The sequence below is a fragment of the Gallinula chloropus genome (genome assembly GCF_964237585.1).
Source record: "Gallinula chloropus genome assembly, chromosome: 1".
NCBI lineage: Eukaryota > Metazoa > Chordata > Aves > Gruiformes > Rallidae > Gallinula > Gallinula chloropus.
The window spans coordinates 851,543-875,732 of record NC_140085.1 but is presented as its reverse complement, the minus strand read 5'-3'; the positions used below and the strand labels follow the sequence as shown (position 1 = coordinate 875,732).

General features: G+C 63.2%; 1 protein-coding gene across 1 annotated transcript in view; it reads right to left on the bottom strand.

Moving 5' to 3' along the window:
• The window catches only part of SHANK3 (SH3 and multiple ankyrin repeat domains 3), a gene marked incomplete at its 5' end in the record, with an annotated part of 288,033 nt that overhangs the window by 45,353 nt on the left and 218,490 nt on the right, over nt 1-24,190 (bottom strand). The window contains one exon of the mRNA XM_084268006.1: nt 16,670-16,794. Within this exon, the coding sequence (XP_084124132.1) occupies nt 16,670-16,794 (125 nt within the window). The remainder of the gene's footprint in view (nt 1-16,669; nt 16,795-24,190) is intronic.

The following is a 24,190-nucleotide window of genomic DNA, read 5'->3' as shown; positions in this document are numbered from 1 at the left end:
GCTCGCTCTCTGCAGCTCCCTGGAAGATGGGGCTTGGGAGGGGGGCTGAGCCCTTCCCCCTGTAAGGAGGGATGAGAGGAAAGAGCCTCCTGTTGTGCTGGGGAGGTTTGGGTTGGAGCTCAGGGGTTGATCAGCTGGACTCGAGGATCTCAAAGGTTTTTCCAACCCTGTGATCCTGTGGAAGCAGCTTCACCAAAGAGTGGTCAGGGGTTGGACAGGGGGGAGGTGGAGAGGTTCAGAACACGTGTGGAAGTGGCGCTGGGGGACACGGTTCAGTTGCCACGGTGGCCCTGGGCAGGGGGTTGGGCTTGATGCTCTCAGAGGCCTTTTCCCACCTCAAAGACTCGATGACTCAAGGACCATCTGACCCCACCGACTGGGAGAGGGTCTCATGGGGCCACCCCCAGCCCAGCAGCGACTCCCCACGGAGCCACCCGGAGAGGAGGCAGCAAACTGAGCACAGCAACTGCTCAGCCCCGTGCAGGAGGCTCCTGTCACAGGCAGCCTGGGGCTGTCTGACAGCCTCACGGGGGGTTGTCTCACACACACACACACACACAGATCACGTTCTGGTCCCAGCCTGGGAGGAGCTGAGATGAATCTCCAGGGAGACCCGTGGCTGGGAGTCCTGCCCTTGAGCTGACGGCTCGGAACACTGCTGGGCCTCAGATGGGAGCTGCTGGGATGGGAAAGATCAGGCAGTGGTGGAAACGTGGGTGGCTCTGATCCAGCAGCAAGAGAAGCACCTGGTTTCTTGGATACGGCTGCCTGATGGGGATGCCCTGCTCTTGGAGACCTGCTTTGGCCAGCAGAAGGTGGTCACCCATGAAAAGGCGACCAGAGGTGGAGTCTACAGACCAGAAAAGACCAGACGTAGGAAGGTGAAGGCACCAGTCAAAGCCTGGGCACTGTGGACTGCAGCAACCATCTGATTCAGGAAGGGATTTAAAATGCCCCAGGCACAGACCAGCTGCTGAACATGGAGTCAGGGGAAACTCCCACAGTGGAAGATCAACCTGATGCTTCGGGGGTTTTCCTGGAAGAAGCTGGTACTGGTCACTACTGGGATTTGGAGCTGGTGGGCACTGGGAGCCTGTGCTTCTGTCTCTGGGCAGCTGGGTGAGCTGTGGAATGATTTTACACGTGGAAGGATCCCCCAGTCTTGTGCTGAGAAGGAAGATGACTCTGAACTTCTTGAGGAGAAAGGAGGCTCGAAAGCTTGTTCAGGGAAGGGAGTGGAGTGTGACTGACACCCTGTCAGGGTGGCAAACGCTCAGCACTGGGTACCTGGGGGGCTGGTGGGACCTGTTTCCTTCCCTGTTCCCATCCATGAGAGGGAGAAGAGTGTGTGTGAAACCTCCCAGTCTGTGGATGATAACTGGAGGGGAGCTCCAGGACTCCCCAGGGACCAAAGGTGGCAGAGGGGCCACTGGCAGACACAGGCACAGGGACACTTGTAGGGCAGAGCCTGTCCAGCACCCCGTGTGATGCTGGACACGGACCTGGTGGGGACAGGAGAGGTCTTGGTGCTGATGGTGACAGCTCTGGAACACACAACAGCAGCCAAACCCGCCAAGAAAAGGTGTCAGGGAATCACAGACTCACAGAATCTGTGAGTAGGGGTTGGGAAGGGCCCCCCAGAGCCCATGGGGTCCCACCCCCTGCCCAAGCAGGGTCCCTAGGACAGGGGCTGGGATCTCTCCAGAGAAGGAGACTCCACACCCCCTGGGCAGCCTGTCCCAGGGCTCCCTCACCCTCACTGGGAAGAAGTTCTTCCCCACACTGGGGGGAACTCCCTGTGCTCCAGCCTGAGCCCATCGCCCCTTGTCCTGTCCCCACAGACACTGAGAAGGGGCTGGATGGTGGGTGCAGGGTGGGCACTGTCACCTGGGGCTCTGCTGATCCTGCCCTGCTCACCTCTGGTTCACATCCCAGGGACTAGAGCAGGGCAGAGCAGGGGCCCTGGAAAGCCAGACTTGGGAAGGCTGGGCCAGTCCGTGGCTGGGACGGGCTGCCCAGGAGCTGGGCCGAGGGGCAATGGGCTCAAGCTGCCCCAGGGCAGGGTCAGCTCAGCTGGGAGGGCAAAGTTCTTCCCTGGCAGAGTTGTGGGGCTGTGGCACAGGCTGCCCAGGGAGGGGCTGAGTCCCCAGCCCTGGGGGTGTTGAACAGAGGGGAGATGAGGTGCTCAGGGAGCTGGGGCAGCTCAGGATGGGAACAGTTGGACTCCAGGGGCTCAGGGGGCTTTTCCAGCCTGGGGATCCTGTGGTAAGGAGCATCACATCTCATGGGGCCTCAGCTGGATGCTGTGTGTGCTGCTGAACACTCACACTCACACCCACACCCACACACCCCGCACCAGCCCCTGAGCCAAACCTGGGTCGTGCCCATAACCTGGTACCAAACACTGAACCCACCACCCCTGGGGGTCCCCAGGCAGCTGCTCAGGGACGGGCTCAGCTCATCCTCTGCTCTGAAGCACGAGGAAACCTCCTCTGTGAGGAGATGCTGCCTCTGTGAGGGTCAGGGGTCCATCCACCCAGACCCAAGCACGGGGCAAACACCCCCCCAGCTGTGGGACGGAGCAGAGTGACTCGTCCCTGTGTGAGGGAGGAACCTGACATGCCCCAAGCTGCCCCCCTGGGGTGTCTGACTGATGCAGGAGGATACAGGCACCGTGGGCTGTGTGCTGGGCCCCTTCGGGCTCTGGCTGCCCAGAAGCTGTTAGGCAGAGAGGAGCAGCTTCCCCAGGGTCCTGAGGAGGGGCTGGGAGGAGCAGGCGCTGCGTGGAGCCGATCCAAACCCCCATCACAGGTACCTGGCTGGATGTGAGCAGCCTCAGCTGGTATGTGGAGGAATCTAAGCTCTCAAGGGGTTGCTCTGCTCTGGAGCTCTGTTATGGACATCACCAGGAGAACAAGGGCTCCATCACCCAGGATACACACAGACCCCAGGCAGCACTCGAGGGGCTCTGGGGGTCAGTGTTCAGCAACAGAACCAACCCATGCTGTGCAGCACTGCAGAGCTCTGCCCTATGGACCTGGGAGCTTCACCCTTCCAGCATCACGAAGCCCTGACACTGGAGAAGGGCTGGAACATCATCCAGCTCCTTCCCAGCACCTGAGTTCTCAGCTCTCCCACCTCATCCTGGCCATCTCATTCCTGGGTGTGGGACATAGTGGTGCAGGGATGTTGGGAATGGGATTTCTGACTGGATTATCCAGGGATCTTCCACACACAGCTGAGACCTGGGGTGAGCTGTGTCCTCCCAGCCAGGCAGTGGACCCAACCCCCCCAGCAGAGCTCCTGCCCTCACCACCCCGCTCTGGGACGTGGAGCAGGACGGGCTCCCCAACCCCTCCTCCAGCCCGTGGATCCCTGAGGCCCTTCCTGACTCCACTCAGCAATCCTGGGCTCAGCCCTCGTGCCAGTGCCTGACCTGCACAACGTGACACCTTGTGACCCCCCAAGCTGCCCCAGAACCCCGAGTTCACACAACTCTGGCCAGTTGTTCTGCCCACACACAGAACTCTCTGCCACATCCTACACAACCCCCAAACACCCCCACAGCCACCTCGGGGACAGCCCTGTCCCTTGCTCAGTGACATCCTGCCTGGGCAAGTTCACACCCCACGTCCCACACTCCCAGCCTGGGACACGTCACCCTGCACAGCTGCTTCCCCAGGGACACTGCTGCCAGCACAGGGTCTGACACGACCTGGGCACTGACAGGAGTGTTGGATCAGAATCCCAGGACCTCGAGGCTGGAAAAGCCTGTTCCACATCCTACTGACCCTTTCAGAGAATCCCAGCCTGGTCTGGGCTGGGAGGGACCCCAAGGGTCCCAGAGCTCCAACCCCCTGCCACAGGCAGGGACACCAACCTCCAGCCCTGGAGCTACACACGGGTGCCCAGGGCCCCAGCCAACCTGGCCTTGGACACCCCCAGGGACGGGGCACCCACCCCCTCCCCGGGCAGCCCCTTCCAGCCCCTCACCACTCTCTCTGCACAGAACTTCCCCCCAGTCTCTCCTCTCCCCCTTCCCTCCTCCAGCTTCACTCCAGCCCCTTGTCCTGCCAGTCTCTGCCCTTTAACAAGCCCATTCCCCTCCTGTTCCTGGGGTCCCTTCAGGGACGGGGAGGCTGCAGTGAGGTCCCCCCACAGCCTTCTCTTCTCCAGGCTGACCCAGCCCAGCTCCCTCAGCCTCTCTCCATGGGGAGCTGCTCCAGCCCCCTGAGCATCCCCGGGGCTCCTCTGACCCCTCTCCACCAGCCCCACATCTTCCTTGTGTTGGGCCCCAGCTCTGGCCACAGGACTCCAGCTGGGGAGGGCAGAGCAGAGAGGGACAATCCCCTCCCTGTCCCTGCTGCCACCCCTCTGCTGATGGAGCCCAGGATCCCATCGCCCTCACACTTTCCATGAAGCACTTTCCCCTAAGGTCTGGGAAAGGAGCCTTGCTGGGCATGGTCCCCACACCAGCACCTTCCCCTCAGCAGCTGCTTTCGGAGCCGTGCCTCTGTGTGGCTTCATGATGCTCCCAAGCCACACACACTCCCTTAATTCCATTAATCACCAGGTTAAATGGTCATTAAGGAATTCCAAATACCTCACAAACCCAGCCCTCACTTCAACCAGTCCCATGATGCTGTTGAGAGAAGACAGTGGGATTGTTTCCACCTTCCAGGGAAGCACAGGGAGCGGCACTCGCTGCATTTAAGAGACCCAAAGGGATCCTGGGGGCATCAGGAGGAGTGTGGGCAGCAGGTGACAGGAGGGGATCCTCCCCCTCTGCTCTGCCCTGCTCAGGCCCCACCTGGAGTGTTGTGTCCACTGCTGGGCTCCCTGGGATCAACCAGCCAGGGATCTCCTGGAGAGAGTCCAGAGGAGGGACAGGGGCCATGGGCCATGGGCAGCCTCTGCTCAGTGTCTGTGGGGACAGGACAAGGGGCGATGGGCTCAAGCTGGAGCCCAGGGAGTTCCCCCCAATGTGGGGAAGAACTTCTTCCCAGTGAGGGTGAGGGAGCCCTGGGACAGGCTGCCCAGGGGGTGTGGAGTCTCCTTCTCTGGAGAGATCCCAGCCCCTGTCCTAGGGACCCTGCTTGGGCAGGGGGCTGGACCCCATGGGCTCTGGGGGGCCCTTCCCACCCCCGTGACTCTGTGATTTCCCTTCCCTGATCCTTGCTCACTGCACTCCACATTAATTCCTCCCTTGCCCCACACGGTCCAGCCCCCTGATCACCTCCTTCCCACCTCAGAGCACCCCAGCAGCAGGAGCCCTCGACCACCCCACGGAACCCTCAGAGAGGAGCAGAGCTTTGAGGCTCCAGCTCCTTCAGACTCTCTGGGGTGTGTTCTTCAAGCCTGTTAATTTGAGTATGTTTATTTTTAGCAAATACTATCTCACTTTCTCCTTGGTTACAGCTGGGAAACTTTCTGTTCCAAGCACATCATATGGATAGATACATCCTCCTGATTTGTTCCAAGCCCAGAACAGAACATTTCTGCCTCTTCCCCCCCTCCCCCTGCACCAGAATATACATTTTTATCATTTACATATAGGATTTTATCATTTACATACAGAGACCCAGCTCTACCAGACTCATATTTTTTAAATTTTAATGCTCTAAATTTTCTTATTATCTTCACCTTTTGGCCTCTGATATTTCCTTTGGCTCCCCCTTGCCAACCTCCCACATGCTTCAGCTCAAATTATCCACGTTTCCTTCTCCTTTCCTCTGTAACCTTTGCAGTAGGAAGGGGATTCGTGGCTGCAAGTCGTATTGAACTGCTCCTTCTCCAGCTCCCTGAAGCAGGAGGTGTCTTGCCCAGCAGATTTCCCCCCCACCCCCCAATTTCTGCATTGAGCAGCCTGTCCTCAAATAACCCTTAGATTGGGCTAATCCTGTCAAATGTATGTTCCCAGCTACCCAAAGCTCCGAGGTTTGGATTGGCAGCACCCTTTGCTCACCAGGGGTGTGGGCTGACACGCTGTGTGTGCTCAGCACCGCCCACCATCCGGCCTCCTGCCCTGTGGATGCAGCACTGGGGCACCAGTCCCGGCTCTGGAGGTACTGAAGGGGCTGTGCTGGAGGCACAGGGGGTGTTCCAGGGGGGTGTTCCAGGGGGGGATGTCCCTGTCCCAGCAGGATTCCTCCTTGTGCAGAAGGGAAAGGCCACTGGTGGGGTCACCCAGCACCCAGAAGCCGCCCTGCTGCTCTACCCCTACTGTTATAGCCCCTCTGCTCTACCCCCTCTGCTCTACCCCCCCACTCTACCCCCCTGCTCTGCTCCCCCTGCTCTACACCCCTGCTCTATCCCCCCTGTTCTGCCCCCCTGCTCTGCCCCCCTGCTCTACCCCCCTGCTCTACCCCCTCTGCTCTACCCCCCCGCTCTACCCCCCGACTCTACCCCCCTGCTCTGCCCCCCCTGCTCTACCCCCCCTGTTCTGCCGCCCTGCTCTACCCCCCCCGCTCTGCCCCCCTGTTCTGCCCCCCTGCTCTACCCCCCCTGCTCTACCCCCCCTGCTCTACCCCCCCTGCTCCGCCAGTGAGGCCCCAGGTCTGTTGTTAATCCCAATTTTCTTGTCTTCTGACAATGCCTTTGTATGACTGTATCACACAGATGTGATTAATGAACCACAGAGTGCCAGGGGTGGGAAGGGCCCCCCAGAGCCCATGGGGTCCCACCCCCTGCCCAAGCAGGGTCCCTGGGACAGGGGCTGGGATCTCTCCAGAGAAGGAGACTCCACACCCCCTGGGCAGCCTGTCCCAGGGCTCCCTCACCCTCACTGGGAAGAAGTTCTTCCCCACATTGGGGGGAACTCCCTGTGCTCCAGCCTGAGCCCATCGCCCCTTGTCCTGTCCCCACAGACACTGAGCAGAGGCTGCCCATGGCCCCTGGGTCCCACCCTTCAGCTCTTGATCCCCAGTGATCAGATCCCCTCTCAGGCTCTTCTCTGCAGGCTGAACAGCCCCAGCTCCCTCAGCCTTTCCTCCCAGGGGAGATGCTCCAGCCCCTTCAGCATCCCTGTCCCTCCTCTGGACTCTCTCCAGGAGACCCCTGGCTGGTTGATCCCAGGGAGCCCAGACCTGGTCTATCCACTTAATGAGGCTGCCCACAGATCTGTATCCATGTCCCTAAGTCCCCTGTGCACACACACAGACACACACAGACACACACACAGGTTGTGTGTAAAGTGGAGGCCTATGTACCCCGGCTCTGCAGGCACCGCGGCCCACAGGCCCCTCCAGGGAAACACAGAATCCCAGCCTGGTCTGGGCTGGGAGGGACCCCAAGGGTCCCAGAGCCCCAACCCCCTGCCACAGGCAGGGACACCAACCTCCAGGCCTGGAGCTACACAAGGGTGCCCAGGGCCCCAGCCAACCTGGCCTTGGACACCCCCAGGGAAGACGTGAGGGATCAGAAACCTGCCGGGCTCAGAGTTGATCCCAGGCCGGGCACTACAGCCCGTGCTCCTGGGCCGTGGCTGGGTCGGGGGGGGGGGGTTGCTAAATCCCACCCCTCACAGGCCTGATTGAGTCCCAGACAGGGACAGAGGCTGCAACCCCAACCCCACTGACCCAGCAAGATGGGTGAGCACCAAGTGCACAATTCACAGAACCCCGGAGTGCCCAGGCTGGAAAAGCCCTGGGAGCCCCTGGAGTCCAACTGTTCCCATCCTGTGCTGCCCCAGCTCCCTGAGCACCTCATCTCCCCTCTGTTCAACACCCCCAGGGCTGGGGACTCAGCCCCCTCCCTGGGCAGCCTGTGCCACAGCCCCACAACTCTGCCAGGGAAGAACTTTGCCCTCCCAGCTGAGCTGACCCTGCCCTGGGGCAGCTTGAGCCCATTGCCCCTCGGCCCAGCTCCTGGCCCCTGGCTGCAGAGACCATCGCCCACCTCTCTGCACCCTCCTGCCAGGGCAGGGCAGGGCAGGGCAGGGGGGAGAAGGGCTCCCCTCAGCCTCCTCTTGCCCAGGCTCAGCACCCCCAGCTCCCTCAGCCGCTCCTGGGAAGCTTTGCTGCTCTCCAGCCCCTTCCCCAGCCTGGTTGCCCTTCTCTGCCCTCGCCCCAGGACCCCCATGTCCTTGTGGTGCTGGGGAGCCCAGCACTGGGCACAGTGGTGTCCGTGTGTAGCTCCTGTGCTGGGTACTGCAAGGCCAGGCCCTGGCCCCCGCTGCCAGCCCCGCGGCCCCCCAGGCACCCGGCAGAGCTGCGCTCCGCACGGCTCCCAGACCTCTGCAGCTCCCCCATCCCTGGGGATCGGGCTGATCCCTGCGCTGCTGCAGCTCCCCGGCTGCGTGACGCTGACACAGCCGCCTCCACCTCCGTCGCCTCGGGATCACTCCCCACACTCATCCTCGGGGTGCCCGTCCCGCCAGCGCTGCCAGGCGCCTGGGGGCAGGTCCTGGGTGCCAGGCACAGCCCCCCTCTGCCTTGGGCTGTTGGATACGCTGGCCCAGGCTGGCCGAGCACCCTGTGGAAGGGTGATGCCCACCTATGCCCACGCCAAACCTCCCCTCCTGTGCTGAAGAGCCCAGGAGACGTCGTGACTGTGCCCTGGGGGCCCAGTTCCCAGGAAGGTGCCAGCAGCCACCCCCTGTTCTGCTTCGGGGCCCTCAGCCACGTGCATCCTCACACAAGGGTCCCCACAACACCCAAGCCAAGAGCTGACAACCCCAGACCCAGTCCCTACCCGGGGAGGGGACAGAGATGCTCTCCCAGCCCCGGGTCTCTCCCAAGGCTGCAGCACGGGCGGTGACATTCGGGAGCAGGGACATTCCCCAGGGACAACCTGGGGGACAACTGAGCTCTGCCAGAACATGCCTGGAGAGCTGCTGGCAGCTCCACCTCAGCCACCAAAGCCCTGCCCTGCGCTGCTCTCCCCTAAGATGGGATCCCAGAGACACAGGGGTGTCCCTCCTGGGGTGTCCCTCCTGGGGTGTCCCTCCTGGGGTCTGCCTCTCATCTGCCTCTCAGATTCTGCCAGTGGATAAAGAAGAAGATGCATTGAGACAGGGGAGCTCTGCCTTGGAAGAACAACACTCCAGAGAGAAAACAGGCCCAGCTCAGAGCCCACCATGGCCAGAACCCCTCAGTGACTTTGGTGCCAGGTGACTTTGTGCTGGGGGAAGAGAGGAACCCTGTTCAGGGCTCCTGCTCTCCACCTGTGCTACATGATGGGGAAGCTGCCCCTGGGGCAAAGGCAGAGGACTGGTGGCCTTGGGGGACTTTGGGGCTCCTTGGTGCCCATCCAGGCAGGGAAAGCCCTGAGCAGCCCAAAGCAACGGCAGGGCTGTGGGGCTGAGGGTGATGGTGGCACAGCAATGGTTCCTGATACCATTGTCCCCAGCAGCTCTTCTGGCTGGAGGGAACCTCTATGGAGTGAGCACACAGAATCCCAGACTGGTCTGGGCTGAGAGGGACCCCAAGGGTCCCAGAGCTCCAGCCCCCTGCCACGGGCAGGGACACCAACCTCCAGGCCTGGAGCTACACAAGGCTGCCCAGGGCCCCAGCCAACCTGGCCTTGGACACCCCCAGGGACGGGGCACCCACCCCCTCTCTGGGCAGCCTGAGTCCCCAGCCCTGGGGGTGTTGAGCAGAGGGGAGATGAGGTGCTCAGGGAGCTGGGGCAGCACAGGACAGGGACGGGTGGACTCCAGGGGCTCCCAGGGCTTTTCCAGCCTGGGCACTCTGGGACTGGGATGGGTTTCCCACAGCAAACTGTGGGCAAGAAGGAAACCAACTGAACACAACCATTCCCTGTGGGTAGGGGGTTGTGGGGCAGGAGCTGTGACCCCAACAAGGCTTCTGACACCGACCCCACAGTGTTCTCACCTGGGACCCTGGGAGCTCCAGACCAGACACATGGACGGGCGGGTGGGCTGAGAACTGAGCTCAGGGGGATGACCAGGCAGTGGGGTGGAGGGGCTGGTGCAGGGGCCCAGCTCCTCCCACACCCTCATCAGTGACACAGAGGACGCAGGGGACGCCCTTGTAAAGTCAGAGAGTGTCCAGCATCACAGAGCTGCCAGCTGAGGGGCCTGGGGAACCAGGAGAGCAGTCTGAGAGAAACCTCATGATGTTCAACAAGGGGAAGAAGAACGGGGTGTGTGGTGTGACCGAGGATCAGGGACCCTGCCCGCTGAGCAGCAGCTCTGCTCAAGGCCCTGAAATGGGGTTTCCACCCACCCACCCGGTGCTGAGCTGGGCCAGAGCCACCAGGAGCAGCCTGGCCAGCAGATCGAGGACGCTGCTGCCCCTTTGCAGAAGCTGCCCCTGGAACACTGTGCTCAGGTTTTGGCTGTTGGGTTCAAGAGAGACAGGGAGACACCGGAGAGGCTCCAGACCCGGGTGGAATGGTGAGAAACCCCAGGAGCTGGCAGCTGCCTGTGGGCACTCACAGAGGTTGTGAGCACTGCAAGTGAGGTGACGGAGCAGAACTCTCCCTGGGAGCTGCAGGTCAGGCAGTGGACGTGGCCACCAGCCACGTGCTGTGGCTGTGGGAGGATGGGCTCGGATCTTAGCACAGTCCCCAATTCCCAAGGGGGCCAGCCCAGCCCTGGAACCGGCCACCAGCCAGGCTGGAGCATCACCACGTGTGGATGCTCTCCCGCAGCTCAGGCTGGGTGGACAGAGCCTGAGGTGACCTGGCAGAGGCCTTGGAGGAGCAGGAGCACAGAGAACCCCTCCAACCCAGAGTTCCATGACTCTGCAGGGCACAGCACATCCAGGAGTGGCTTCAAAGGCTGGCTCAGGGGCCAGCCCAGCCCTGATGGATAGCTCCACTGTAAACCAGAGTCATTAACTGATGGAAAACCCCTCAGAGACCCCCGGAGAGCCCTGACAGGGAGTGATGGGACAACATCCTCTCTGCTTTCCCCATAAAAGATACCTGGAAACTGCTGAGATGCTCAGGGAACCAGGAGAACCCCCCCACCCCTGCTTCAGGATGAGTCGTGGACCCCAGACCCCAGTTTCTGCAGTGGATGAGGATGTGACTGTATCTCAGGGTGAACACACAGCCCCCCGAGCCCCAGAACAGTGTCTGTCTGTCTGTCTGTCTGTCTGTCTGTCTGTCTGTTGTGAAAGGACTGTTTGTGCCAGGAAAGGAACAGCCTTCAGAGCCACCCAACCTCCAGGCACCTGAGTGCCAACACCGAGCTCAGGATCACATCAAAGACCGAATGTGCCCACAAAGCACCGTGCCCAGGAAGGGGCAGCACCCCCTGTGCTGCTGGGGGGTGGAGGACTCTCAGCACCCTCTCCAGAGCTCAGCACCTCAGAGCATAAAGACACCACACAAACATGCTGGGAGAGCTGGGCTGGCTCAGCCTGGAGAAGAGAAGGCTCTGGGAAGGGCTCTGAGTCCCTTCCCATCCCTGACAGACCCACAGGGAAGCTGGGCAGGGCTGTTTGTAAGGGCAGGAGCGATGGGATGAGGGGTGATGGGTTAAACTGGAGCAGGACAGGGTTAGATGGGACCCGAGGAAGAAGTTCTTCCCTTTGAGGGGGGTGAGACCCTGGCCCAGGGTGCACAGAGAGGTGGGGGAGGCCCCATCCCTGGAGACATTCAAGATCAGGGTGGATGGGGCTCTGATCCCCCTGCTCTGGTTCCAGGTGTCCCAGCTCACTGGGATGAGATGAGGTTGGTCCTTTCCCACCCAACGTGTTCGGTGGTTGGATGATGCTATGAAAAGTCTCTGGCAAAATCTAAGGCAGAGCCCTGGCCAGGTCAGACCTGCCCTCTGCTGTCTGCTGAGCCTCAGCTGGGGCTGGGATCCCAGTTCAGGGCAGACTGGGAGCTGCTGGGGAGAGCCCAGGGAGGGTCCGAGGATGAGGAGGGGCTGGAGCATCTCTGGGGGGAGGGAAGAGCAGACTGGGAGGGGACCCCATCGCCACCCCCCCTGTCTAAAGGGGGGTCAGGGGAGGGGCCAGACTCTGCCCAGTGGGGCCCAGCAACAGGAGAAGGGCCAATGGGCACAAACTGGAGCAGGGGAAGGTCCGTCCCAGCGGGAGGAAGAACTTCTCCCTCTGCCCAGGGTGCCCGAGCCCTGGGCCCGGCTGCCCGGAGAGGGTGGGGAGGCTCCTTCTCCGGGGAGACCCCACCCCGGGGTCCTGGGCACGGCTCCAGGTGACCCTGCTGGGGCAGGGGGGGGCTGGGGGGTCTCCTGAGGCTCTCCAGCCCCCGCTGTCCTGGGGGTCTGTGAGTTAATTACTCCCTGAACTCCCTCCCCATGTTCACTCAGTCTCCAGCAGAGCAGCCAAGCGTGGGGCCATCAGACAGAAGCACCCAGGAACTGCAGCCTGAGGTGGGCTGGATCCCACCACTGATCCCCAGTGTGTACTGGGATCACCTGTCTGTGTTGCTGCAGGTCCAGGGCTGCACCCAGGACATCAGAGAGCCCCATGGAGAGCGGAGCCTGGACGCTGGGGCTCAGGGGACCCGAGAACAGGGACAGCGATCGGCTGGCGTTGGGCAACCCGCCCAGGGGACGCAGGCACCTGGCCTCACGCCAGCGCTGCCCCTCCAGCCCGCTACTCACACCACGGCAGCGCAGGGAAGGAGGAGCTGAGCAAACACCCAGGTCACTTATCCAGCTCTTTCTATAGATGGAAACACTGTGGGAGAGGAGAGGGGTGGTGAGATCAGCGCTGGAGGCTCAGGGGCAGAGCTCGGTGCCTCTGGTCCTCCTGCCCCAGAGAGCTGAAGCCCTGGGAGTTCCCTGTCCCCTCTTGCTGGTGGCACAGCCCAAGTCAAGCTGCACAAGAGGCTGCTCTGCCCCTGGCTGCACTGAATCAGGCTGGGCACAGGCAGGTTGGTCAGCAGCAGGAAGGGCAGCCTGCTCCCTGGTGATGAGCTCCAGCCCTTCCCCAGGAGACTCCATGAGAAATAACCCAGCTGGGCAGGAGAACTGGGGATCTGGGCTGGGTCAGCCTGGAGAAGAGAAGAAAAGGCTGTGGGGGGACCTCACTGCAGCCTCCCCGTCCCTGAAGGGACCCCAGGAACAGGAGGGGAATGGGCTTGTTCAAGGGCAGAGACTGGCAGGACAAGGGGCTGGAGTGAAGCTGGAGGAGGGAAGGGGGAGAGGAGAGACTGGGGGGAAGTTCTGTGCAGAGAGAGTGGTGAGGGGCTGGAAGGGGCTGCCCAGAGAGGGGGTGGGTGCCCCGTCCCTGGGGGGGTTCAAGGCCAGGTTGGATGGGGCCCTGGGCAGCCTTGTGTAGCTCCAGGCCTGGAGGTTGGTGTCCCTGCCTGTGGCAGGGGGTTGGAGCTCTGGGACCCTTGGGGTCCCTCCCAGCCCAGCCCAGGCTGGGATTCTGGGATTCTATGGGGTACAAACTGTCCCAGAGCGGAGCCGAGGGGCAGAATCCCCCTTTCCCAGCCCTGCTGGGGATGCAGCCTGGGATACTTTGCATTGTGCCCTGTGCCTCCCCCTCTCACAGGCTTTACCCTCCTCGGGCAGCTTCCCCCTGAGCTCTCAGGGGCTCAGGACAACCCGGCCCAGCCCTCTGGCAGCTCACACCTTACATGTGGAGGGGGGTAACATCCCAGGTGGATCCCCCCACCCAAACACATGCTGCAAGCAGGGGCTGAGTAAGCACCCAAAGCAGCAGATGTGGCACTGGTGCCCCCTCCACACAGGAACACCGAAACCTTTAGGCTGGAAAAGATCTCCACCATCATCACCATCATCATCATCAAGTCCAACCACAGACGTGGTTTGCTGGGATTAAACCTGACTCCAGGCACTCTGAATTGAGGAAGCTTTCAGGGCCTGGAGCCCTGAGAGAGGGGCTCTGAACCATGGGAGAGGGGATCTGAATCATGAGAGAGGGGATCTGGAGCATGGGAGAGGGGCTATGAAGAATGAGAGAGGGGATCTGGAGCATGGGAGAGGGACTAGGAGAAGGAGCTGGGGGTGTGGGGTGAGCTCAGCCTGCCCAGGAGCCAGCAGTGTGCCCGGGGGGCCAGGAAGGCCAAGGGCAGCCTGGCTTGTGTCAGAGCCAGCGTGGCCAGGAGGGCTGGGGAGGGGATTGTGCCCCTGGGCTGGGCACTGGGGAGGCTGCAGCTGGAGTGCTGGGTCCAGTTCTGGGCTCCCCAGCAGCAGAAGGACATGGGGGTCCTGGAGTGTGTCTGGCTGCCCAGCACTCATGTCCAGCCCCAGGAATGCTTTAAGGGATGGGGAGGCTGCAGTGAGGTCCCCCCACAGCCTTCTCTTCTCCAGGCTGACCCAGCCCAGCTCCCTCAGCCTCTCTCCATAGGGGAGCTGCTCCAGCCCCCTGAGCATCCCCGGGGCTCCTCTGACCCCTCTCCAACAGCCCCACATCCTCCTTGTGTTGGGCCCCAGCTCTGGCCACAGGACTCCAGCTGGGGCCTCCCCAGGGCAGAGCAGAGAGGGACAATCCCCTCCCTGTCCCTGCTGCCCCCCCTCTGCTGATGGAGCCCACCCTGGCTCCACTCCCCCCTTCCACTGTCCAGCCTGAGGTCCCTGCTCTGGGCAGGGTGCTGCTGGGAAGGTCCCACAGGGAGATGGGAGCCCCAGGCTGCACTCAGCCACCCACAGCAGCGGGGGGGTGACCACCACCCCTGGAGAAGCTCCAGAGCACAGAGCCCACGGCAGAGCTGAGCAGAGCCCCGTCCCGTGCTGGTCCCCAGAGCGCTGCCACAGCCAGGACCCCTTCCCACGCCCCTGCCAGGGCTGTGCAGCCCCACACACCCCACCCCACACGCAGCCTACACCACCCCACCGCCCTGTGGGACCAGCCTGGGTTCCTGTCCTGGGTACTGGCTGTGACACCTCGTGGGTTTTACAGGGGAGGATGTGAGAAGCCCAAACTCCACGGGGCACCAGACCCCCTCTGGCCCACAGATCACTGCCTGAGGAGACTCTCAGCAAAGCCTGACCCTGCCACCCCCCTCTGAGCTTCACTCCATCCCAGGGCCGCGTGGCTCAGCGTGCGTGGAGCCGTGTCGGTTCAGCCCACTGCACCCCCACTGCCCAGTGCTCCCTGGACAGGGGCAGGATCCGTCCCCTGGCACAGGCAGTGCATCCATCTCTGTCTGAAACCAGCTCCCTGGGGTCCCTCTGGGATCTGGGCACAGGAACATCCATCCTGCCTGGTGATCCACAAGCCCTTTGACTGTTTCTCCTGGGCAGCACCGGACCAGCCCTCCCTGGACATGACCTGTTCCTGCTGCACCCATCCGGCACCGATCCTGAACAGAATTCCCAACCTTCACTGGGCAACCAGCAGCCAGGAGACCCCCCCATCAGCCCATTAACAGCCCCCCTCTCTTCAATCACCCCTTGAGCCCACCCTCTGCTGTGCTCACTACGAGCTGGAGCGGCCGACACGCCAGGACAGCTCCTGGCAGCCCTGTGGGGTGACACAGGAGCCCCACCAACCAGCTCCATCGAAGCCCCTGGACACCCCCAGACTCACACCCCACGGGGTGAAGCTGTAAGACACCATCCCCAAACCATCCCCTGGGATCCCCTCCGGAGGGAGCACCCACTCTGAGCAGAATTCCCAACATGATTCCCTCTGGAGAGCGGCCGCTGAGTCTCCTCCCCATCCTGTCAGCTCCCCCCCTGGCCCGGAGCCCGTGGATGTGCTGAGCCCCCTGTGCCCGGCACACGGTGCCACGAGACCCCCGGCAGCAGCGCAACGGTTCAGGGTGCAGCTCACCGAGCCCCTGGGAATGGGGTGGCCTGCTGAAGAGCACGCTGCTGGCAGCCACGGCCACCCCTGCCTGTGCCCAGGGCAGCCACGGCCACCCCTGCCTGTGCCTGAGCAGCCACCACCACCTCTCCCCACGGCCACCCCTCCCTCTGCCCAGGGCAGCCACGACCACCCCTGCCTGTGCCTGAGCAGCCACAACCACCCTTCCCCACACCTGGGCAGCCATGGCCACTCCTCGCCACGGCCACCCCTGCCTGTGCCTGAGTACCACGGCCACCCCACCCCATGGCCACTCCCCCTCACACCTGGGTAGCCACGGCCACTCCTTGCCATGCCCACCCCTGCCTGTGCTTGAGCAGCCACGGCCACCCCTCGCCACGGCCACCCCTCCCCACGCCCGGGCAGCCACGGCCACCCCTTGCCACAGCCACCTTTCCCTGCACCGAGGGCAGCCTCGGCCACCCCTCCTCATGCCCAGGGCAGCCTCGGCCACTAGTCCCTGTGCCCACACAGCCACAGCCACCCCTCATTACAGCCACACCTCCCTTGCCACGGCCACCCTCATCACAGCCACCCCTTGTCACAGCCACCCCTCCCCACGCCCAGGGCAGCCATGGCCACCCTTTGCCATGGCCACCCCTCATCACAGCCACCCCTCATCATGGCCACCCCTCATCACAGCCTCCCCTCCCCGTGCCCAGGGCAGCCATGGCCACCCCTTGTCACAGCCACCCCTTGTCACAGCCACCTCTCCCACGCCCAGGGCAGCCACGGCCACCCCTTGCCACGGCCACCCCTCATCACGGCCACCCCTCCCCACGGCCACCCCTTGCCACGGCCACCCTTTGCCACGGCCACCCCTCCCCACAGCCACCCCTCCCCACGCCCAGGGCAGCCACAGCCACCCCTTGCCACGGCCACCCCTCCCCACAGCCACCCCTCCCCACAGCCGCCCCTCCCCACAGCCGCCCCTCCGGCGCCGGGCTCACCTCAATCAGAAAGTCCCCCGTGCGCAGCCCTGCTCTCCAAGCGACTCCCTCCACATCCACGGATTCCAGGTACTGGAGCGCTGGGAAGGCCGGGGTCGGGGTGAACTCCTCAATTGGGGTTTCGGCTGCGGACACAGAGAGAGGGGTCAGACTGAGACGGTGCAGCTGAGAGCAAGCAGGGCTTGGGGAGGAGCGGCTGGTGGGTCAGGAAGGACACACAGACAGGGCTCAGCTCAGTGCAGGGCCCAGAGCTAAGGCCACGTGTCTGAGGCGCTCCTCAGCTTGGACCGTGGGCCAGCCCAGCCTCCTGGACACGTGTGACTCCACACAGGAGCCACATACGGTCCCACGAGGTCCCCACAGCCTCACCCACCTCCCAGCACCACAGCAAACCCAGAGCAGCGTTTGCAGCTGATGCTGGGAGGGGTGGAACTGGCTCCTCCTGGAAGTTCGTGGCCCCAGACCTCTCCCAAGGTCAGCAGAGAAGTAAAACCCCACAAGACCCATCCGCTGCAGCCAGGAGAGCGGCTTTGGGAGCCCCAGAGCTGCCTCTCTCAGACCACTCCTACATCATCATCATCATCATCATCATCATCATCATCATCATCATCATCATCATCATCATCATCATCATCATCATCATCATCATCACCACCTCTGGGGCTGAGGGCCACTTGCTGATGGACATCACACCAGCCAAATGAACCCCACTCTTCACTGCTGGGGTTTCAACTGGTTGGAAAACCTGCTCCTGCCCCCAAGAGCAGCAGAGAAGGGACTTTCCAGGGTGGACCCGGGCCGCACACTCATGGCATCCAGCTCCAGCCCCTCTCACTGCGCTGCCCACCCAGGATGGAGGGATTTTGCAGGGGGGTGCCCAGCTCACAGCAGAGAGGAGCTGGTGTGATGCGTGTGCTCCCTCCTGCTGCTGTCTGGTAAGCGAGAGGACGCTGCTGCAGATGTTTAGGAACTCCAGATCCAGCTGCTCTGCACCTCTGGCCAGACTCTGGTCACCTGAAAGTCCCAGTGGGACCCAGCAGGTTGCTGCCCCACACAGGGAGCATCCCCCGGGGCTGTGCCAGGGGCTGGGCACGGTTCCCTGAGGATTTTCTTTTCCCCTTCGTGTCCTGTGGCCGGAGCTGCTGCCTGGGCTCTGCCCTCGTGCAGAGGGGCTTCGTGAGCCGCTGCACCGGGCCAGGGAGGCCGTTGTCACAGGGCCCTGTGTGCCTGGGACCGGCTGCAGAAGCCGGAGACATCCCCTGCTCCCATCACCGCAGCCCCGCTACCGGCTTTGCCGTGGCACCAGCCAGCCCGTTCCTGCCAGCCCCTGGCACCCATGAGGAGCCAGAGGAGCCACAGAATGAATCACAGAATGTGTGAGGTTGGAAGGGACCTTTAAAGGTCACCCAGTCCCACCCTGCAGTGACAGGGACATCTTCACTGGAGCAGGGTGCTCAGAGCCCCATCCAGCCTGACCTTGGGTGTCTCCAGGGATGGGGCCTCCCCCAGCTCTCTGAGTGACTGGTTCCAGTGATCTACCACCCACATGTTGAAGAATTTTTTTCCTAATATCCAACCTAAATCTCCCTTTTTCTAGTTTAAAACCATCCCCCTGGTCCCATCGCTCCAGGCCCTGGGAACAGTTCTTCCCAGCTTCCTACAGGCACCTCTCAGGGACTGGAAGGGGCTGTGAGGTGCCCCCAGAGCCTTCTCTTCTCCAGGCTGGACCAGCCCAGCTCTCCCAGCCTGGCTTCACAGCAGAGCTGCTCCAGCCCTGGGATTATGATTGTGGCTCCTCTGGACACACTCCAACAGGCCCATGTCCTTCTTGTGCTGAGGGCTCCAGAGCTGGACACAGTCTTCCTCAGCCCCCTGGTCCTTGTTCACGCAGTATCCCAGCCTACAGATCACCCCAGCCCATCCCACTTGTTGGCAGCCCCAGGACTAGAGGAGCCCCAGGACCGTGCCAGCTCCGGTGATCTATCCAGGGATGCACCCTGGCTTTGGAGCTGTTCTCATCCAGTAGCAGCCCCAAAGGTGATGCTGAAGCTGGGTGACCAGCTAGAGGAGTGCTCAGCAAGTGGGGGGTGGAGGTGCCACCCTGGAGCCACCTGTGCCAGCTCCTCTCTTCTCCCTGCCTGCAGGACCGGGGATGGGGCTCTGCATCGCCCGTCACCAGCAGAGATGGGCATCAACACACCAGGAGTTAGTGCCAGAACCCCCAGAGGTGCCCTGACAGCCCCACACTGCCCAGGAAGCGTCACCCTGCAGGGTCAGCGAGTGGGTTCCACCCTCCCCTGCCCGGCTCTGCTCACGGCTCAGAGCAGCGAACGCTCTGCAGCACTCGCTCCAAGGGCAGTGGATGGAGTGTGGAGAAGGGCTTGCAGACCAGAACCCCACCTCACAGGGTGGGAAGGGCCCCCAGAGCCCATGGGGTCCCACCCCCTGCCCAAACAGGGTCCCTAGGACAGGGGCTGGGATCTCTCCAGAGAAGGAGACTCCACACCCCCTGGGCAGCCTGTCCCAGGGCTCCCTCACCCTCACTGGGAAGAAGTTCTTCCCCACATTGGGGGGAACTCCCTGGGCTCCAGCTTGAGCCCATCGCCCCTTGTCCTGTCCCCACAGACACTGAGCAGAGGCTGCCCATGGCCCCTGGGTCCCACCCTTCAGCTCTTGATCCCCAGTGATCAGATCCCCTCTCAGGCTCTTCTCTGCAGGCTGAACAGCCCCAGCTCCCTCAGCCTTTCCTCCCAGGGGAGATGCTCCAGGCCATTAAGAGCCTCCTGTGAGCAGCCCAGGTTATCACAGCAGCTCCAGGCCCACCCATCCCATCAGGCTGAACCACGTCAGAAAAGCTGCCCCACGTTCCCCTGATGACAGCCCAGGGATGGTGGAGGAATCCCAAACCACAGCTTAGAGAGTCCCCTGAGGGGCAGCTCCAGGTCAAGTTCTTCTTACTGGGAATAGGACACAAACTGAGAGGGAATTCGGATAAAATTCGCCCAGGAGACCCAGCCCTGAGGCCAATTCCTCCCTGATTATTGTTGTGATATGAGAGGACTCATCTGGGGGGAGCTGCTGGAGAGGAGCTCTGAGGAGAAGGACCTGGGGGTGCTGGTGGGTGACAGGGTGGCCATGAGCCAGCAGTGTGCCCTGGGGCTGAGAGAGCCAAGGGGATCCTGGGGGCATCAGGAGGAGTGTGGGCAGCAGGTGACAGGAGGGGATCCTCCCCCTCTGCTCTGCCCTGGCCAGGCCCCACTGGAGTGTTGTGTCCAGGTCTGGGCTCCCTGGGATCAACCAGCCAGGGATCTCCTGGAGAGAGTCCAGAGGAGGGACAGGGATGCTGAAGGGGCTGGAGCATCTCCCCTGGGAGGAAAGGCTGAGGGAGCTGGGGCTGTTCAGCCTGCAGAGAAGAGCCTGAGAGGGGATCTGATCACTGGGTGTCAAGAGCTGAAGGGTGGGACCCAGGGGGCCATGGGCAGCCTCTGCTCAGTGTCTGTGGGGACAGGACAAGGGGCGATGGGCTCAAGCTGGAGCCCAGGGAGTTCCCCCCAATGTGGGGAAGAACTTCTTCCCAGTGAGGGTGAGGGAGCCCTGGGACAGGCTGCCCAGGGGGTGTGGAGTCTCCTTCTCTGGAGAGATCCCAGCCCCTGTCCTAGGGACCCTGCTTGGGCAGGGGGTGGGACCCCAGGGGCTCTGGGGGGCCCTTCCCACCCCTGTGATTCTCTGACTCCAGACACACCATTCCTGGGGGCTGGAAGTCACACAGCTACAGCACCTGCACACCGTGACATGGGATCCCCCCAGTGCCACCAGCACCCTAAAGAGCCAGTAAGCAGGACAGGATGTCTTAAGGTCAGAACTGCATCCCCAGGAACCAGACACCAGCAGGGTGGTTTAATAGGGGTGTGTGGGCAGAGGAAGGAAGCAGTCCAGCTGCTGCCCAAAGCCCCAGCACCCTGCTGCAGGGAACAAGGAAGAAGCTCCAGCCATGGATGAGTGAACAGAAGCCAGTTCACCCCCCTTCCTCACAGAGAGTGGGTCTGCAGGGCCAACTGCACCCAGGACCTCCAACAGCCACGTCAGGCAGGGGCAAGGAGCTGTGACCTCAGGTGTAGGTGCCATCCAGCATCCCTGAGAGCTCCCAGCCCCTTCCCATCCCTGGAGGGGCTCCAGGAGAGCTGGAGAGGGGCTGGTGCCCCGGGCAGGGAGGGCCAGGCCCAGGAGAACGGCCTCCAGCTGCAGGAGGGGGATGGAGAGGGGCTGGGGGGCAGGAACCCTTCCTGGGGAGGGGGGAGGCCCTGGCACAGGGTGCCCAGAGGAGCTGGGGCTGCCCCGGGACCCCTGGCAGGGCTCAGGGCCGGGTTGGATGGGGCTGGGGACTCCCTGGCCTGGGCAGGGGGTGTCCCTGCCTGTGTGTGTGGGGGCACAGCGGAGGGGGCTCTGGGGGCACCACTGGGGGGGCTCTGGGGTCCCTGCCCATGGCAGGGGGGCTCTGGGGTCTCTGGAGTCCGTGCCCACCCACACCAGGCTGGGATAACTCTATGACTGCCCGTCTGCCTCAACCAGCCCTGAGAGCCCAGCCCTGCCTCGCCGGGTGAGCTGAGGGGTACGGGGCATGTCCCTTACTCCCAAGAGAGCAGAAGCCTTGGGGTGACACCAGCCCCATGGAGCAGGAGGTCTTGGTGGTGGTGACATCTCCAGCCAAAGCACCCGACTCTGCAGGAGGGGCAGCAGCAGGACGCTGCTGCGGCGCAGGGAGAAGCCCCGAACGCTGTCCCTCTGTCCCCACAGCAGTCTGTCCACCCACACGCCTGGTGTGGGACACCCACGCTCCTCCGGGTCACGGATGGGCGATGGAGCCCTGTGTGGGGTGTGGTGCTGCCCACGCTGCCGGCGCGGCGCCGCAGGGACCCCCCGTGCCCGTTACGGCACTGGAGTCAGTGCTGGCGCGGTGAGGTGGTGGCTCAGAGCAAAGCTCAGGAGCTCCCGCCTCCTCCTCCCCGACATCCAGCAGCAGTGGACAGATGCCAGCACTGACAGCCCTGGAACAGGCACCGACCTGGCACAGCGATGCTCCACCTCTCTGTAGGGCTGTTCTGCTGACAGCCAGGACCAGGCTGGAAGCACAGTGGATAGTGAAGCACAGAGCTGGCCAGCAGAGACCCCGCTGTCACGTCATCCACACACCTTCACAAGCCTTTCACTGGTTCCTGACACCCCTTTTTGCTGCCTCAGTTTCCCCCCAGATGAACAATCCACCTCTGGCTACGGGCACCCCACTCCCCCCGATTCTGATGCTCCTGCCCCCAAGCCCAGCACTCCCAGCACCATCACCGGGGGAATCCCGGCCCTCCCGAGGGGTCACCCCAGAGGTCTCTGGTATTCCCCGTCAGTGAAGTCTGTCCCCTCCCCACCCTGCAGGGGTGAAGCCTCCACAGCCCTCCTGTGACTCCTCCAGCTCCCTCACCGCTGCCACATCCAACCCCTCGCGTCACATCCCCTGGTTCTCTGCTCCCTGTTCAACCTCAGCCTCCCCCGGCCGTTCACCTCCACTGAGGGACATTACCCAGAGCAGCTCCCTGCGTCCCGAGCCGGCTGTGGCCCTGGGGACACAGGAGGGGGGACACCAACGCTCCCTGCAGAGCCCAGGAGTCCTGACCTGCCTCTCACAGAGGCCCAAGCCAAGGCTGAGCGCTGCAGATCAGCCACAAAAGCCAGCTGGGCACCAGACCCCCCCAAACACCCTTCCCAGGGCAGCACCCGTGGGGAAGCTTCGTGACAGAGGGGTGTGATTTGGTGACAATTCATCCACAAAGTGCCTGCCCGGCGAGGAAGCGAAACCCAGGGAGGCTCTTCTCATCCATCTGGCAAGGGCAAAGCTAAACCAGAAGGGCTGGAATTCAATTACAGGGCTTCTCGCTGGGAATGAGGTAGAATTCCCTGACAAAGAGGCCTCCTGCTCAGCCCACAGCTCCCGACCTTCCCCCTTCGCAGGGACCATTTGTACCTCTCAAGGAACCGTCCCCTCAAGGCCGCAGCTCTGGCTGTGCCCTCCCATCGGGCAGCCATTTCCTGGCCTGGCAATGCCTCGGCCCAGCCTCAGCTGCCAGGGCAGCCAGGGAGCCCTGGGGTGGCCTGGAGAAGCCCCGGGGTAGCCTGGAGAAGCCCTGGGGTGGCCTGGAGAAGCCCCGGGGTGGCTTGGAGAAGCCCTGGGGTGGCTTGGAGAAGCCCCGGGGTGGCCTGGAGAAGCCCCGGGGTGGCTTGGAGAAGCCCTGGGGTGGCCTGGAGAAGCCCCGGGGTGGCTTGGAGAGGCCCGGGGGTGGCCTGGAGAAGCCCCGGGGTGGCCTGGAGAAACCCCGGGGTGGCTTGGAGAGGCCCGGGGGTGGCCTGGAGAAGCCCCGGGGTGGCTTGGAGAGGCCCGGGGTGGCCTGGAGAAGCCCCGGGGTGGCCTGGAGAAACCCTGGGGTTGCCTGGAGAAGCCCCGGGGTGGCCTGGAGAGGCCCAGGGTGGCCTGGAGAAGCCCCGGGGTGGCCTGGAGAGGCCCCGGGGTGGCTTGGAGAAGCCCCGGGGTGGCTTGGAGAAGCCCTGGGGTGGCCTGGAGAAGCCCTGGGGTTGCCTGGAGAAGCCCTGGGGTGGCCTGGAGAGGCCCGGGGTGGCCTGGAGAAGCCCTGGGGTATCCTGGAGAAGCCCCTCAGCACCAGAGGTCTGAGGGAAAAGGCCCCGCAGTGCCCCAACCCTGCCCTCAGGCACAGGGGCGCTGGGTGCCATGGGAGGGTCCCTGAGAAGGGTGGGCTCTGCCTCCGCCGCGCTGCTGGGATCGCTCAGGGATGGCTGTGCCACAGAGCTGCTCCAGTGGCACCAGCCGTGGGCAGAGACAGGCCTGCCCCGGCCTGAGGGCTCTCGTGCTTCCCTGGGCTGGCTGTCTGCAGGAGGAATCGCTCCCCAGGGCCTGGTTCAGCCTGATTCCGGCCCCTGCAGCAGCACAGGCCATGGCACCTCAGGATGAGGAAGGACATCCTGGGACACCCTGGAGCACAGAGGGGGGACTGGACCTGGCAGCAGCAGCTGGCACAGAGAGGGGCCTGTCCTGCTGCATTGACCCCGACTGCCATGGTCAGTGCAGGGCCCACCAGTCACAGCCCACAGCAAGGCCCTCAGGCGTGTTGGGAGGAGGGTGACATGGAGACTCCAGCCCCAGAGCGAGGGAGGACTCGGGGCTTGGCTGGTCTGAAGCCACGGGGCTGAGGGACGACCCCCCAGCTCCCTGCAGCGTCCTGAGCAGGGACGTGAGGAGGGGCTGAGCTCTTCTCCCTGGCGACCAGGATGGGGCAGCAGGCGCCTGTCTGCAGCTGGGTGGGTGGTCAGCAGGGACCAGGACGCATGTTTGGGGTTGGGGAGGAAAGGGGGTGCTGTGGGAGTCATTTCAGACCCGCTCTGGAGGTTTTACATTCCTAAGGTGACTGGAAAAGGTGCGTCCCAAGTGGCGCTGGCCATGTGCAGGCTCTGCAGGCCTTGCTT